At 30.6% G+C, this 14454-nt stretch overlaps 2 protein-coding genes and 1 long non-coding RNA gene across 5 annotated transcripts in view; 2 read left to right on the top strand and 1 right to left on the bottom strand.

Moving 5' to 3' along the window:
- Positions 1 to 472: 472 nt before the first annotated feature.
- Positions 473 to 4336, top strand: mi (cyclin E-interacting protein minus). Its single transcript, XM_085659490.1, has 5 exons — positions 473 to 1175; positions 1311 to 1405; positions 1485 to 1760; positions 1844 to 2366; positions 2452 to 4336. Exons 1-5 carry the CDS (start codon positions 657 to 659, stop codon positions 2674 to 2676), a joined length of 1638 nt encoding a protein of 545 aa, XP_085515616.1. The 5' UTR covers positions 473 to 656; the 3' UTR covers positions 2677 to 4336.
- The window catches only part of tacc (transforming acidic coiled-coil protein), a 10734-nt gene continuing 12 nt past the window's right edge, over positions 3733 to 14454 (bottom strand). The window contains exons 1-7 of one of the 3 annotated variants that reach the window (XM_085659489.1): positions 7158 to 7178; positions 6898 to 7002; positions 5058 to 6681; positions 4768 to 4970; positions 4432 to 4661; positions 4025 to 4336; positions 3733 to 3928 (exon numbers count right to left, since the gene is read on the bottom strand). In XM_085659489.1, coding sequence (XP_085515615.1) covers positions 3733 to 3928; positions 4025 to 4336; positions 4432 to 4661; positions 4768 to 4970; positions 5058 to 6681; positions 6898 to 6972 — 2640 coding nt within the window. In that variant the 5' untranslated portion in view covers positions 6973 to 7002; positions 7158 to 7178. Of the gene's footprint in view, positions 3929 to 4024; positions 4337 to 4431; positions 4662 to 4767; positions 4971 to 5057; positions 6682 to 6897; positions 7063 to 7157; positions 7179 to 13994 lie in introns of those variants that run through there. The other 2 variants (XM_085659487.1, XM_085659488.1) reach the window with 2 other exon arrangements.
- LOC118451009 (uncharacterized) lies at positions 7091 to 14001 on the top strand. The gene is made up of 3 exons (XR_014982627.1): positions 7091 to 7498; positions 9510 to 11767; positions 13707 to 14001. It is a non-coding gene; the product is annotated as an uncharacterized LOC118451009 (long non-coding RNA).

The following is a 14454-nucleotide window of genomic DNA, read 5'->3' as shown; positions in this document are numbered from 1 at the left end:
TCACATAGTCATATGTTCCAAATACGTCATCTACGAAATTAACCAATCAGGATAAAATGTTAAAGTATGAACCATTAGAACGAAGAGTATTAAGTGAAATAAATACCTCAAAGAGATGATTGGTTAAGATCTGGTAAATAAGTTTCATATGATATAACCTTAAAGTTTATATCTGGGGTTTATATTAATCGCCGAAATTTTACAATTGTTAACAATTTCGTAACTCATAGACTGTTGAATTATTATTATCCTAACGGTATTGTATCTAACGGCGGTAGTGTAAAAATTACTCTAGATCTGGCCATTCCTCAATAAATTATTGAACCGATCGGACTTGGAAACATTTCAACGAACTTGAATAGTCTTCGCCCGTTAAAAATAATCTATTGTAGATTAGTAAGGACATGAAGGTACGTTTGTATGTATATATGGAAATGTTTTCTACATATATACAAGATTATAGTTATTTTTATTATAATAGACGATAATTCTCACAGTAAGAATCTGATATAATATTTTAACGATAAACACGTGATAAGTGTAATCGTATTCAGTTGTTCTTTTTAATTTGAAGATATTAAGAAAAAGATTATTAAGTGCAATATGTACGCATTATTGTTGATCCACTATTAGAATTTTATGTGTGTATATTAAATATGTTAGAGAATGCCATGGATTGTTGTTACATCGAACAAAATGAAGCTACAGGAATGGACAAGGTATTTTCAAATGTCTCTAGTCCAGAAATGTTTGACAGTGATGTGGAAAATAAACACAATGAACAACAAGAAGTAGCATCTATAATTGAAGAAACATTGGTCAAAACTAGTCCACAAAAACCTTCCCAGGCTACTCTTATCGCTAAGTCCGATAATTATCTGCTGGCCAGAATTAATAAATATTTAACCGGAGTACCTCCACCGCCAAGTCACACCATTTGCCAAAGCGACTGTAATGACTTGTTGCATTATATTCAACAAAACCAACAATATTTTTGGACAATCTCTCCTATGTCAAAAGAGAAGAATGTTAGACAAGAAGAAATAGATAAATCTTTTAATCAAGGAACATTAGAAAACAATGAGTTGTTTTCTTTTTATAATACCAATAATACTCAGAGAAATTTAGCTAATACTTTTGAAGAATGCGAGTCAAATACAAACGTTTCTAGAGAGGTATGTGTACAAAATTCTGATAATGATACCAATAATTCATAAAAGAAAAATGACAATTTAAATAAGGATATAATTATAAAAACACAGACACTTGATATTTTAGACCAACAAGTAAATAATTCAAATAATTTGCAGAATAAATCACTTATTCTTTATAACACTGTTGGAGAGAAAGAAGTTGAAAATTTGCCTTGGTCAGAAGCATATTTTCACAAATTTCATGGTATCCAGTAAGTATAAATAATATATTATTTATACTAATAATAACATCTTGAAATTGATATGTATCATTTTATTTTTTTGTTTCAGTTATAATAGAAATAAATCAGTGGAAGAATTTGAAAATTTAACAATGAAACTATGTGAAAGATATATAGGAGCAGAAACACAATCTACGTGTAATATATTTTTTTCTAAACAAGGACCTGGAAGTGCTAGAAAAAGAAGTGTTCTAGCTAAACGTAATTATGGTCAAAGCCCAGGAAAGAGATTGAGTCATTTAGCTCGCAGAAGAAGAACATTCTCTAGTGCAAATTTACAAGGATTAAGTCTCAATGATAAAAGACAATTAATATTGAGTGTTAAGTATGATTTCTTTTATCTTCATAATATATAATTTAAAAATTATTTTTGTTAACTTACTATTTGTAATTATATTTTAATTATAGAAAACCTACAACTAGAAAAGGTAAAAGTCCAAGAGGCAAAAGTCCAAGATATAAAAGTCCTAGAGGTAAAAGTCCTAGAGGATCGGCTAAGAAAAAAGTAGTTCGAAGGCTTACATTAGAAAATACAAGTCCATATAAAACAAAATTGGACACATCAAGACGAGCTCTATTCCAAAGTCCACCCTTAGATAAAGCAGGCCCTAGTAAATTATTTAATTATAGTAATACCAATCCTCAAACAATTAAACGTGCTTTATTTCCCACGCCTAAGAAGGAAGATGTTTTAATGGAAGGTGTCAAAATAATTACTACTGAAGAATCTAAAAAGAGAAAAAATGAAGATGATTTACAAGGACCTCGTTTCAAGTGGGCAAAGAGTTTATCGTTTGACTGTCCTCTTGAATTACAAAATACTACTCTACGTTCCTGGGATCGCGAGAGACATTCTTCTGGAAATATTTTATCACAACATGAAATGTCTGTCATGCAAGGAAAAGGTGAATTTAGTGATACGCATAGAAAGGTAAGGTATTTTATTCTTATATTTATTGTTGTGCCATTGTTTAAGATATTATATTTGATATTTAATTATATTTATTATTACATAGAAATTATTATGGGCTGTAGCAGAAGCATTGCGAGGCAGAGGAATTGGTATGGGCCATCCGCAGTTTAAGCAGTACGCTTCAAATCTAGCACGTACTGTTAAAAAATTAATGCCTGATCTTGAAAATAAAAATATACCAAGAAAACCTGGTAGTACAAGTGATCGTATGTTAAAATTGGCTAAACATCATGCTCTTCTCATAACAGATACAAGGACTATGGAATGACTGTACTTGTTAGTACGAAAAAATATATTATTGTATCTTTTATACAAAAAAATTCGTACAATTTTAAAGGAAAAAAGAAATAGAAAAAAAATACAAGTGTTATTACTTCGATACTTTCAAAATAATGAAGGACTTTTAATTAATTTGATATGATAAATGTGATTAAATGCATTAATAAGATTTACATAATTTTTCACGAAAAATTATTATATTTTACTGTATAAATGTAAAAGAAAAATCCTTCTAAAGTCACAGTATATATATTAGAATAATTGTAGCCTGGACGGGATATTATATATATATAATTATATATATATAAAGTTCTGTAAATCAATTATATTTAATATGTGATTGTGATTTAAGTATATAGTTAAATCATTAGAAGCAAGTAAATACAAATTAAAATCTTATTGTCTTTGAAAAATCAATATAAATTTTTTTTTATTTCAAAGATAAACTTTTTCTTCTTAGTATATCAAAGTTTAATGTTTTTTATGTTATTAAGAATTATGAATCATAGAAAATTATCTTACATAATAAACATCAAATTCAATGTTTCCAGAGAAACTTGATATTTGAATTTATTACAAACTATTATCTAAATTTAAGTCTATTCGAAGCCTCTCATTTTCATTAAATAAGGACTTTGGTAAGAGGCAAGTAAAAAATTAGAAGACTATGTTACACATGTCATAAATTGTTGCAAATTCTGTTTTGTTCTATTTCAAAGTGATACTTTTGCTTTATTATTTATAAATTATGAAATATACAATTTTTTTATTGCTAATATATATCAATTTTACCTACGCTGTACGAATACTTTTGCTTGATAGAATTGATATGTATTAGCATTCATATATATATATCAGTAAATAGATTAATATATATTTTAACGACATATCTAGCATAAGATTTTTATATATATATTTAATATAATTAAGGCGAGTAAAAAAATAAAGACTAATAAAGAGGGAAGAAATAAAGACTAATACAGACTAATTGCAATAGGGATTTAGGAGATATTAAATTAATTCTATAAAACTCTTTTAGTTCTCCTTATTCTGCATTTTGTCGACCGACCCTAGCAATCAGTTCATCTAATATTTGTGTAAGTTCTTTGTTCTCCTTTGTTTTTTGCTCTACTATTTCAGCGAGCGAATTACTTTTCAATTCTGCTTTCCTCACCATCGCATGTAACTTTACCGTCTCGGCTTCGTGTTGTTTTCGTATGTCCACTAATTCCAGGTTGGCCCTGTGATAAATTTTTTTTATTTAAAAATGCCCTTTCTTTTTTAATATTTATTTCATATTTTTAGATATTACGATATCTTAAATTTATTAAACTTACTTCCTTAATTGCGACATGGCATGAGTTTTTAACTGATCATAACGATTTTCTAAAGACTTTATTGTTTCCAAATTTTCTTGGATACTTTCTTTTAAAACTCCTTCGTTATTTTTATATGCGGAAACGACTCCTTTGAGCCTTTCGTATTTTAAATGAACATCATTAAATGCAGCTTCCGTATTGCTAAGATGGAGATTTGTAGCTTGAAGTTCTTCTTGTACTTTAGATTTTTCTTGCTCAAAATTAGCACGATCCCTTTCTTTTTCAGTGAGTAATCGACTTATCGATTTTTCATATTCATCTACGACAACTCTACATAACAAAAATTAGAATATTTTTTTATATAAGTAACTTTTATAACAAATAATAAGAATTATATAAGAATTTAAATTATAATAGTAAATTACGTTAATTGATTTTTATTCTCAATTTCTTGATTTAGTTGTGCTTGCAATTTTGTTATTTTTTCTTGAGAAGCTGTTTTTTGTTTTTCCACTTTTGATTCATATTCTTTTTTTTGTTTCTCCAATTCTTTTTCCAATTGCAACACAGACGCACGTAGTAACTCTAATTTCTCTGTTCCATCTATATCATCGACTTCCTTTGTATCAGATTTAGTTACTTGTATAGGTTCATCCTAAAAAGATACATAAGAAAAATAGGTTTTATTTATAACAAAGAAAATATAAAATCAAATGTAATTATTATTCCTGTTATAAAAGAATACTTTAAACATTGTTTACATTTTTGTTTTGAATTTCTTCTAATTTGTGAATCGTACCACTGGGAGAGGTACTAAAAACTTGACTGTTTCCTTGAGGTAACATACTGACATTGGCTAACAGAGGATCAAATTTGATATACAAAGATTCATTCCTAAGGCGAGTTGCGCTTTCTGAATTCCCTCTTGCGGAAAGAAAATCAAAAGATGTTGGATCTTGGAATACTAAAAATAATAAATCGTTAAATACTTAGAGACATTTAGAGAACAATCCAAGTACATATGATACGGGAAGATCAAATCTCAACTTACTTTCTAACACAGGATTAATAAAAACATCATCTTCCAATTCTAAAGGAGATATGAAAATATCATCTGCAACTTCTCCTGCCACTAATTCTAATTTTTTTAAAGAACAAGTAGTATCATTATTAGACAATGTAGTACTCTGTCTCTGTGGCTTAAATTCTTCGTATTGCTCAACTTCGTTTAAAGAATCAAGATTTAAGTAAATATCATCTGATAAAGTGAGCGTCTCATCCAATACCTCATCTGTGCCTATATTACTTGTACTTTGTTTTTTATTATCTATATTATCCTCATCAGTTTTCTTTGCAACTGTATCTTCTTTATTTATTTTATTTCCATCTATATTATTTGTATCTATTCTATTTTTATCTAAATTATTTTTATCTGCTTTATTTTCATCTACATAAAATGTTGTATCAATTTTATGTTCATCTACATTATTTGTATCTGTTTTATTTTCATTTATATTAAATGTTGTATCAGTTTTAATATATTCGTCTATATTAATTGTTGGATCAGTTTTGTGTTCATTTATATTAATTGTTGTATCAATTTTATGTTCATTTATATTAATTCTCCTATCAATTTTATGTTCACCTGTGTTAATTGTCGTATCAATATTATATTCATCTATATTATTTTTTATATCAGTTTTATTTTTATTGATGTTATTAATATCTGCTACATTGTTATTTAAATTATTTATATCTGGTTTATTTTCATCTGTATTGCTAGTATTTATATTTTCACTTACAATATCTGCAATTGCTTGGATAGTACAAGTATTATTTGTATCTGTTTTACCTATATTATCTACATCAGCTTCTTTCTCATCTACATTACATGTATCTGTTTCCTTAACATTTGTATCACTATATATATCTTCTTTTCTGTCACTTTCAGCGTTGTTATAATCAACAGGAGAAACTGATCTTGGTGTAGATGTTTCTAAAGTAAGTTTTACACTTTCAACTTCGGATTCTTTCAAATCCTGTTCACTTCTTTGTTCGTTGCTAGCAATACCTTCATCCGTAGATACATTCACTTCTAAGTTCAAAGATTCTTGAGGTATATTGTCACAAGTAAAATGTTCCTGTAATTCTTCTTGAGTCTGAGAAGAATTTATAAGGGAATGCGTGACATCCAACGGTGTTGCTAAACCGTTTTCGAATGCAGATGTCTCATTTAAGTTATACTTGACGGGTGACTTATTGTCAAGGATAACGTTGGTATCATCAATAGCTGAGTTGAAGGTTTGAATCAAAGTGTTATCAGGAGATTCATAAATAGAATTTGACAAGGTGACTTCCTCTACATTAGAATCAATTCGAATATCAGCACAACCACGAATTAATTCATTAACACCTGGTATATTACTATCCACGTAGGAAGAGTCTGCGACCTTGAATGGTTGAGAATTGTTGAGGTCATCGGTATCGGAACTGATACCGCTGTTTTTAATACTCTGCGTACTACCGATGCTGTAATAGCTGCTCTCTGAAGAGAAGCTCTCGGGTGTTGAGTACGTCACCAAATCTGCGTCCGCAAATTCACGCGCGAAACGCACCTTTACCTCGTGCTCGGCTGCTGCCTTGGAGAAAGTACTATTGGTTGTGTCGTTACCACTCTGGAATCAATGAAACAAAACAAAAGGATAATGCTTTCAAATCAAATAAAAGAATTTTAAGAAAAAGTAAATACAATAAACACAAAAAAAAACAATGAAGAGAACTCAAAAAAATCTCAATCTTCGCACCTATATTCTTAATAATGGAATATCCTTCAAAATTATTATGGAACAGGCATGAAAATCAAAATTTTGATAAAAGAATCATTTTGATACCTCGGATACAGGCGATGAAGAGGATGCTGACGAATTTATAGGAGAACGATGTAAGAGTCTATTAATGTACTCCATAACGTGTTTATCAGCGAACACAACACTGTGCTAACAATCCATAGGAGAAAAAGAGTGAGAGAGAGAGAGAGAGAGAGAGAGAGAGAGAGAGAGAGAGAGAGAGAGAGAGAGAGAGAGAGAGAGAGAGAGAGAAGGGGAAGAAAATACGAGAAAGAGAGAAAGACGAAGTTCGCGCTGTGGCCTACCTCTGTTCACTAAGCCGATAATAACGGTGCACTAAAAAGAGAATCAGCTGACTTTGACTCGCTAGGGCAACAAGCCTCGAGAGATTTCGTTAAAAAAATTACGCAACCACCAATAGCGGCGTATGCGTTTCGCTCATTCTAATAATAAATATATCTCAAGGAGAAAGCTTTTGCCACGATAGAAATCAGTCTTGTCAATATAAATCTCGTTTATTCCGAGATTTCTTACGCACGTGTAGTGACATACTTTTTATCCTTATATAAGAAACACGGAAAAGATTCTTTTTTCTTTTTATTTTCGGCGCAAACGCTTTGAAAATGACGGCTATGGAAATTTAAAGGTAAATATAGCATTGGTCTGTATTTATATATGATACTAATATATAATACTAATATAATAGATATATTATAATACTAATATAGTAAGAGATTAGTAATATAATATTAGTATATTAGTATTATATATAATACATATAATATTATTTCTTATATATAATATAATAGACTCGTACAATACGAGTTTCTACAATGCAAATTTTTATAATGCGTTAAAAGTATTGGGACGATTTTCTTCTGCTTCGTAATTGTTTTGTTTTTTCTCCAACATGTTAATTATTATATCATATTATATGAGGAAAATTCTCATATAACACAATTTCTTATAACGCGATTTCATACAACATGGAACATATTAACTGCATTGTATGGTAGTCTATAGCAATTCCATCTATATAATAATTTATAAAATAATAATAAAAAAATAATATTATTATACATGTACATTGCAGATATAAAGAGAAAAAGAAAAACACGTACACACAAAATAAAACTCTTATCACAGAAACTTCTTGTTAGACTTTACTTTTATGGTATTTAAAATAAATACCATTTGACAAGAGATACGCTTTTCTATTCGAATGTTTTTTTCTTCGCAATGATTACCTTCTGAAAAAGATTGCCCATCTTTTCACTTTTAAGAAAGCTTCTCTTTTGAATAAAGTATTCAAGTTCTTTCCGTATTTATCACGTTCCTTCTTTTACTCACGGAACCACCCCACAGAGGGAAAAAGAGAAGTCATTCCCCTTTCTCTATATATTTCTTCTACGACACTTGACACACTGTTGTCTCTGACAAAATAAGAAGCACCCAACGGTGCTTTCAAACTGACAACTTCGTTTTCGAACCTGGCATACAAATTTTTCAAACGCGTTCTCGCGCCCTTCCGGTATTATTTATTTGGTTTGCTCGGTTAGCTTATATTGGATGACACCATTTCCGTTGTCGCCATTTCTCTATTTAATCAATGCAGACTAACTAAATATGCGGTTGTTACTTTAAAAGGATATTCCAAGGACATGGAAAGAAACTATAATAAATTTTAACATATTTGACTCGAAAGTATACACCCTGTCTTTTGCTCTCGCGCACAAATTTGAATTTCGCGCCAAATTATTGGAATCTCTTTTCACACGATTATTATCGCTAATTCTACAAATATTTTTTTCTTTTTTCTCCCCACAAATATTAGTAATAATATATTGTATTGTAATGAATGAATCATAAATCCTGAATGTTCGGCGAATAAAAGTATTTTTTTTAATGTTTAACACGTTCCGTGTCAGTCTGATTTTTGGACACCTTCCATTTAGGATGTGTGGGGTGTACACGCCGTATGCTTTACGAATAAATAGTTTTGCTTCTAACATATACCTTACAATCTGTACAATAATACAAAGACCATAATTATCAAGGAAAGGGTGTAGAGTATAAGATGCATAACAGCAGTATACATGATATTAAGATCTCGATACTTGATTTTACAATAAAGTTTTTAAAAATTCTTTTTACAATGAGAATTCCGAATGGCTTGAACGGAAAATTCAGTGTGGGGCACATATGCTCTACACGGCACGAAACATGTTAAACGATCGAAAAATTCGGAATAATCATTTAAAACAACGAAATTTCTAAGTTTTTCAATAACTGCGGAATATAAGAGACATGATAGGTGGCGCTAGTATTCTTACGGAAAAAGTAGGACACTACAGCTGTTTATATGTAAAGATTTTATAGAATAATGATGGTGAGAATACGTGTTTTCTCGTTAACCTCTTTTGTGTTTAATATCGATGGTATAAATATATATTTTTTATTTGATTAGAACGTTGAAAAAAGAATGATTATTATTTGAAAATAGGTAAAAATTTATATGTACATGAAAAAAGCAATTGACTTTTTGGTGGATGACGTAAATTCACTGATAAGATGTATAATTATATAAAAAAATAATAAGACGTTTTATTAACCACTCGTTCAAGAATAACTTAAATGCACTGCTTATATGTTAACAGGAAAAAGTCAAGTGAAATCGTAAAACAACAGACTTTGACTTATATATTTCAGTCCTAGTTCAATATAATTGAGAGATCAATAAAATCTTTTGAATGACAGAAGGCATTTTGGCCAGACAAAAGAATAATTTTCGTTAAAACATTACAACAAAATTGTTGACTATACGTAGCAATCTCTCGATATGATGATATCATAAGAAACCGAGCTATACCATCTTACTTAAATGATACTTTGAATTTATTATCGCCAAATAAAAAAAAAAAAAAAAATTCGAAGATGACAACGATAGTCAAACCAAAAAAGAAAGCATAACTCGAACAAATCAATGTAACAAATTATAATTTGTTTTATACAATTATCGATGATGACAATGATAATAATGATTATGTAAGAAAAAAACAGAAAGAAAGAAAAAAGAGAAAGAAAAGTTATTCAATGACAATTTACCTCAGCTTTTTGATTGTTCTAAAACACAAATGTCGACGATCTCAGAGCGTGATACACAGTAAAGGGAGATAGAACATACATAGGCAGAAGAAAGAGAGACGAAGAAGAAAGTATATAATAACGTAGAATGTATGTATATGACTGGCTTACAGTGCGCACGACGACGTGAACGTGCGTGAAAATACGAAGATCTGTTCGGGTCTGTTCGGCTCCGGGGGAATCGATTCCCCGAGCCCTCGAAGTTCGAGAGACTCGCGCTCCTTATTCGGAGCGTTCTTGACATCGAATCGCGAATACGACAGACAACGACACACGGAGCAATAAGCAGCAGTGAATGGTACGAAGAGACATTGCGTGAGTCATTCCCTATTTGCACTAAAAGAAAGAAGTCCACCACCTCCATCTCGTCATCCTGCTCCTCCTCCTCCTTCACTTCCTACTCGCAATCGAGACATGATACAGCAACATGAAGGAAAGAGAGGAGAGGAGAGGAGAGGAGAGAAAAAGAGAGAAAGAGAGAGAGAGAGAGAGAGAAATAGTAATAGGTGGATGAAGATAGACCTTGTCTTGAGGGTGTGTGTCAAGGCACAGCCGACAAGACATTTAATTCGAGTGATGAAGTAAACGATTCTAAAGAATTCTGGGAGTTCCAAAAAGACGAGAAAACAGATACACCATATGTTGTGTAACTCACTTTTTCCCATAAGCTTTAGTTTATTTTCCTATTACTTTTTGTTTATTTTTATTATGTAAGAAATAAAGTATACAGGAAAGTATGTATATATGCACATATATGTACGATGTTAAGTATATCAGATATGTTCCTCCATCATGATAAATGTTGATCAACAGTATTCTAAAATTCATATCGAGAGAAAAAAATAAAAAAAAAAATTTCAATTAATTCGAAATAAATTAAATCGAGAGGGAGGGAAGGGAGAATGAATGAAGATAGGGATTGATATAACTGAAAGGTAAAAACAATCGAGAGACAATCTTCGATCACATCTGCACACTTGTGCAAACCTTCGATCCATACGTACGATTCTCTTCCTTATTCGTCTTCTAATATTAGAATTCGCATAGCGTATCGGCTGACGACGTATCCAAGTATGAGAGAGAGAGAGAGAAAGAAAGAAAGAGAGAGAGAGAGAGAGAAAGAGAGAGAGAGAGAGAGAGAGAGAGAGAGAGAGAGAGAGAGAGAGAGAGAGAGAGAGAGAGAGAGAGAGAGAGAGAATAGAAAGATAAAAACGGCAGAAAGGAAGATAGTAATGGTGGTGGGAGAAAAACGAGAAGAGGCGGGGGCGCGATTCGATCGCTCACCTTTCGTTCCTCGTGTTATCGCAAATTTGTTCCTCTCCTACGTAAATATGCGTGCGTGTGTATGTGCATATATACACGTACGATGTGATTGCGTGCAAAAGCTGCCGACGATCGTACAGCGGTGCGCGCGCCAATTTTCTTGTCTTCGTCTCTTCGTCGTCTTCTTGTTTATTCAATTTTCGTTAGTAAACGGTAATACGTTCTATATTATATCTTACTAATATATTAAATCGTCGTCTAACGTTGTGAATATTTCCGAGCTCGCGCAAAGCCGCTCCTCCTTTTACTTGTCGCCTCGGCGACGTTCTTTACAGCACGCAACTCGAAGCGCGCACACGCCGCGAAGATCTCCGAACATGAAGATAGAAGGTAGTGGGGAGGATACACTGAACGGAATACGGCGAATTAGACGCCATTTTCAAATGTATATGCCGATAATTTTGTGTAGCGCAGCAATTTATCTTCAGTCGATAATTTTTCTCTGATGGTAATTACTCGTAAATGAGTTTTAAAATATTTTTTGATTTATGTAAATGTTTTAATCACTGATTCATCTCAAGAAAAGAATTTGACAAACGTTCACTTTATTTTGAGTACATGGTTTTCGATTTTTATATATTTTTTTACAATATTTAATGAGACAAATATATCATCACTTGTTCAAAAAAATTTTGTAAAAATCAAAAAGAAGGAATAGAATTGTAAGAGATTTAATACGAGACATTTGTTCAATTAAAATTATTCGATTAGAAAAGAGATATTCTTTGAAAAGTTTTATCCTCGATTGTTTCTTGTCATGTGTCAAGCAAATGAACTTTTACTTGTAGAGGCATGGATCATGTGACATTTCAGTTCGTACCAAAGGGTAAATCCAAATTAGCACAAAATAAATTCTATTATCCCCACTTCTATCTTCATTCTATATACTTTAACACATTTATCTAGATTAATCTTTTATCAGTGAAGTTGTATAAACAAAATAAAAAAAAACATTTTTTTCAATTATCGTACTATACATATAATTAAATCAAATAACTTAACTATTTAATATATATACTTAAAAAAGAACAAAAAAATATTAACATTCTTCCATTTTTAATTAAAATTTTTAATTAAATTAAATCACTAACGTTATTAATTTATAGTTGTATTAATATGAACTAAAAATAATTCAATAACTTTTTCAAATTAAATAATGATTTAAAGTAATAAAATTTGAATTTACTGAATAAACTTATTATCCAACACATGTGTAAGAAACATATAACATATAATAATTAGATAGCAGGGCTAATACGGCTTCGACTAAAAATGTCTTGTTAAATAATACACTGCATGTTTCCTTTTTTTCTTGTTATAAAAATCTTCGATAATATTTATATATATATCATATATATATATCATAATATTTATGTAATAATATGCACGTAAAATTAATCAGAGATAACAATTACTGAGAACATACTGAGAAAAAAAGAAAGAAAGAAAGAAAGAAAGAAAGAAAGAAAGAGAGAGAGAGAGAGAGAGAGAGAGAGAGAGAGAGAGAGAGAGAGAGAGAGAGAGAGAGAGAATAATTGTTTTTCTATGATTATATTTAAGTGCTTAAAGTAGAAACTTATGAGTAATAATAAGAAAAAGATAGAATATAAAAAACAATATAATTTAAAACTCAAAAATAAAACTAAATTTATAATTCTTGATTTTCGCATTTGTTGACTGCATGTCTTCCAAAAACAAAAATAGTCTACATTATTTCACCCTTTCTTTTATTTCCACATCAGTTAGCATTCCTATTTATATTCCACACATAGTAAAACAAAGAACTAATACCTTATAAAATATTTCTATATATTTACTCAAGCTTATTGTTTCGCGAATTTGGTTCATGCTCGAGTAACTACAGACTCATCGCGTGGTTTCGTTGCCGTATATATGAGTGTGTTGTGTGTATATTTATATTATTTATAAGACAATTTATCATTTAGATTTTTCAATCATATGATAGTTAATATCCTCGATATCAAACAAGACAAGCACGTTTCATGAATTCTTTTTATATATATACATCTTTTTATATATATAACTAATTCTATAGACATGATTCGTAAGCAGCACGTGATACATTCACAATAATTTCACACACACACACACACTATTACAGTCCATGAAACTCAAACGATGTGCCATAAATGCACACAAGCTTTTTTTTACAAAGAAATAACACAGATACTAGTCCTACCTTATCGACCTAGCTTTCTGATGATTATTGTACAATATAATTGAATAGAAATATTATTATTCGAATAAGCCAATATTGAAAAATGTAGGTAATATAGATAATGAAAGAAAGATGATCTGCTATTAGCTTAGAACTTTGACTTTGAAAACGAACGGGAGAAGAGCAAGAAATTTATTTTTGTTTCAAGGTACTCCTGGAAATACAGAGTTTATTTATAGGAATTCGTCCTCCGGTCGACTATCAGCAAACGCCCATAGAAGACAAGAAGAAGAAAAAGTAGAAGTAGAAATAGAAGAAGATAAAAAGAAAATGGAAAAAATGAAGAAGACGAAAGGAACCAAAAGAAAATATTTTTATTTCTGTTTTTTCTCCCCTCTCTCTTTGTATTTTATTGTTCTTTGCGGAACAATAGTTTTGCATCGTTTAAACTTATATTAAGAAAAATATAAAAATAAAAAGAAAATAAAAGGGATACCTTACGCCGAGGAGAAGTTTGGCTTGGCGGTGAATTGTGAAGCATTGCTGTGATTTCCCGAAGAACAACCCTTGTCCCTTCACGAACTTGTCCTCCAACAACGACACTTTTTGCACTCGACATTTCTCCTGAACGTCGAATTTCCATATTTTGTAAAAAATATTCGTTGATTCCTTGTTTTATTTTCTCCTTTTTCTTCTTCTTCTCTATGCGTTATGAAGATGAATTTTGTCTCAGATTGATAAAAAGAGTTGGCTTCTCTCCTCCAAATTAAAGCGCACTTTTTCTTCGTCGTATCACATTACTAATACACATTTAGATCTTTTTCCACACTTATGACCTGTAACGATCACGTATTAATACAAATTAATTAACACGATTCGTTTATTCCTTTCGACTTTGTAACCTAACACACAATTCTATAACGCAACGACGACGACTTTTAACGGCTGCTCTAGCA

The sequence above is a fragment of the Vespa mandarinia genome, chromosome 9 (assembly GCF_050613455.1).
Source record: "Vespa mandarinia isolate Hongniang chromosome 9, ASM5061345v1, whole genome shotgun sequence".
Lineage (NCBI taxonomy): Eukaryota > Metazoa > Arthropoda > Insecta > Hymenoptera > Vespidae > Vespa > Vespa mandarinia.
Note: the sequence above shows the minus strand (reverse complement) of the source record. Positions and strands in the feature narration are given on the sequence as shown.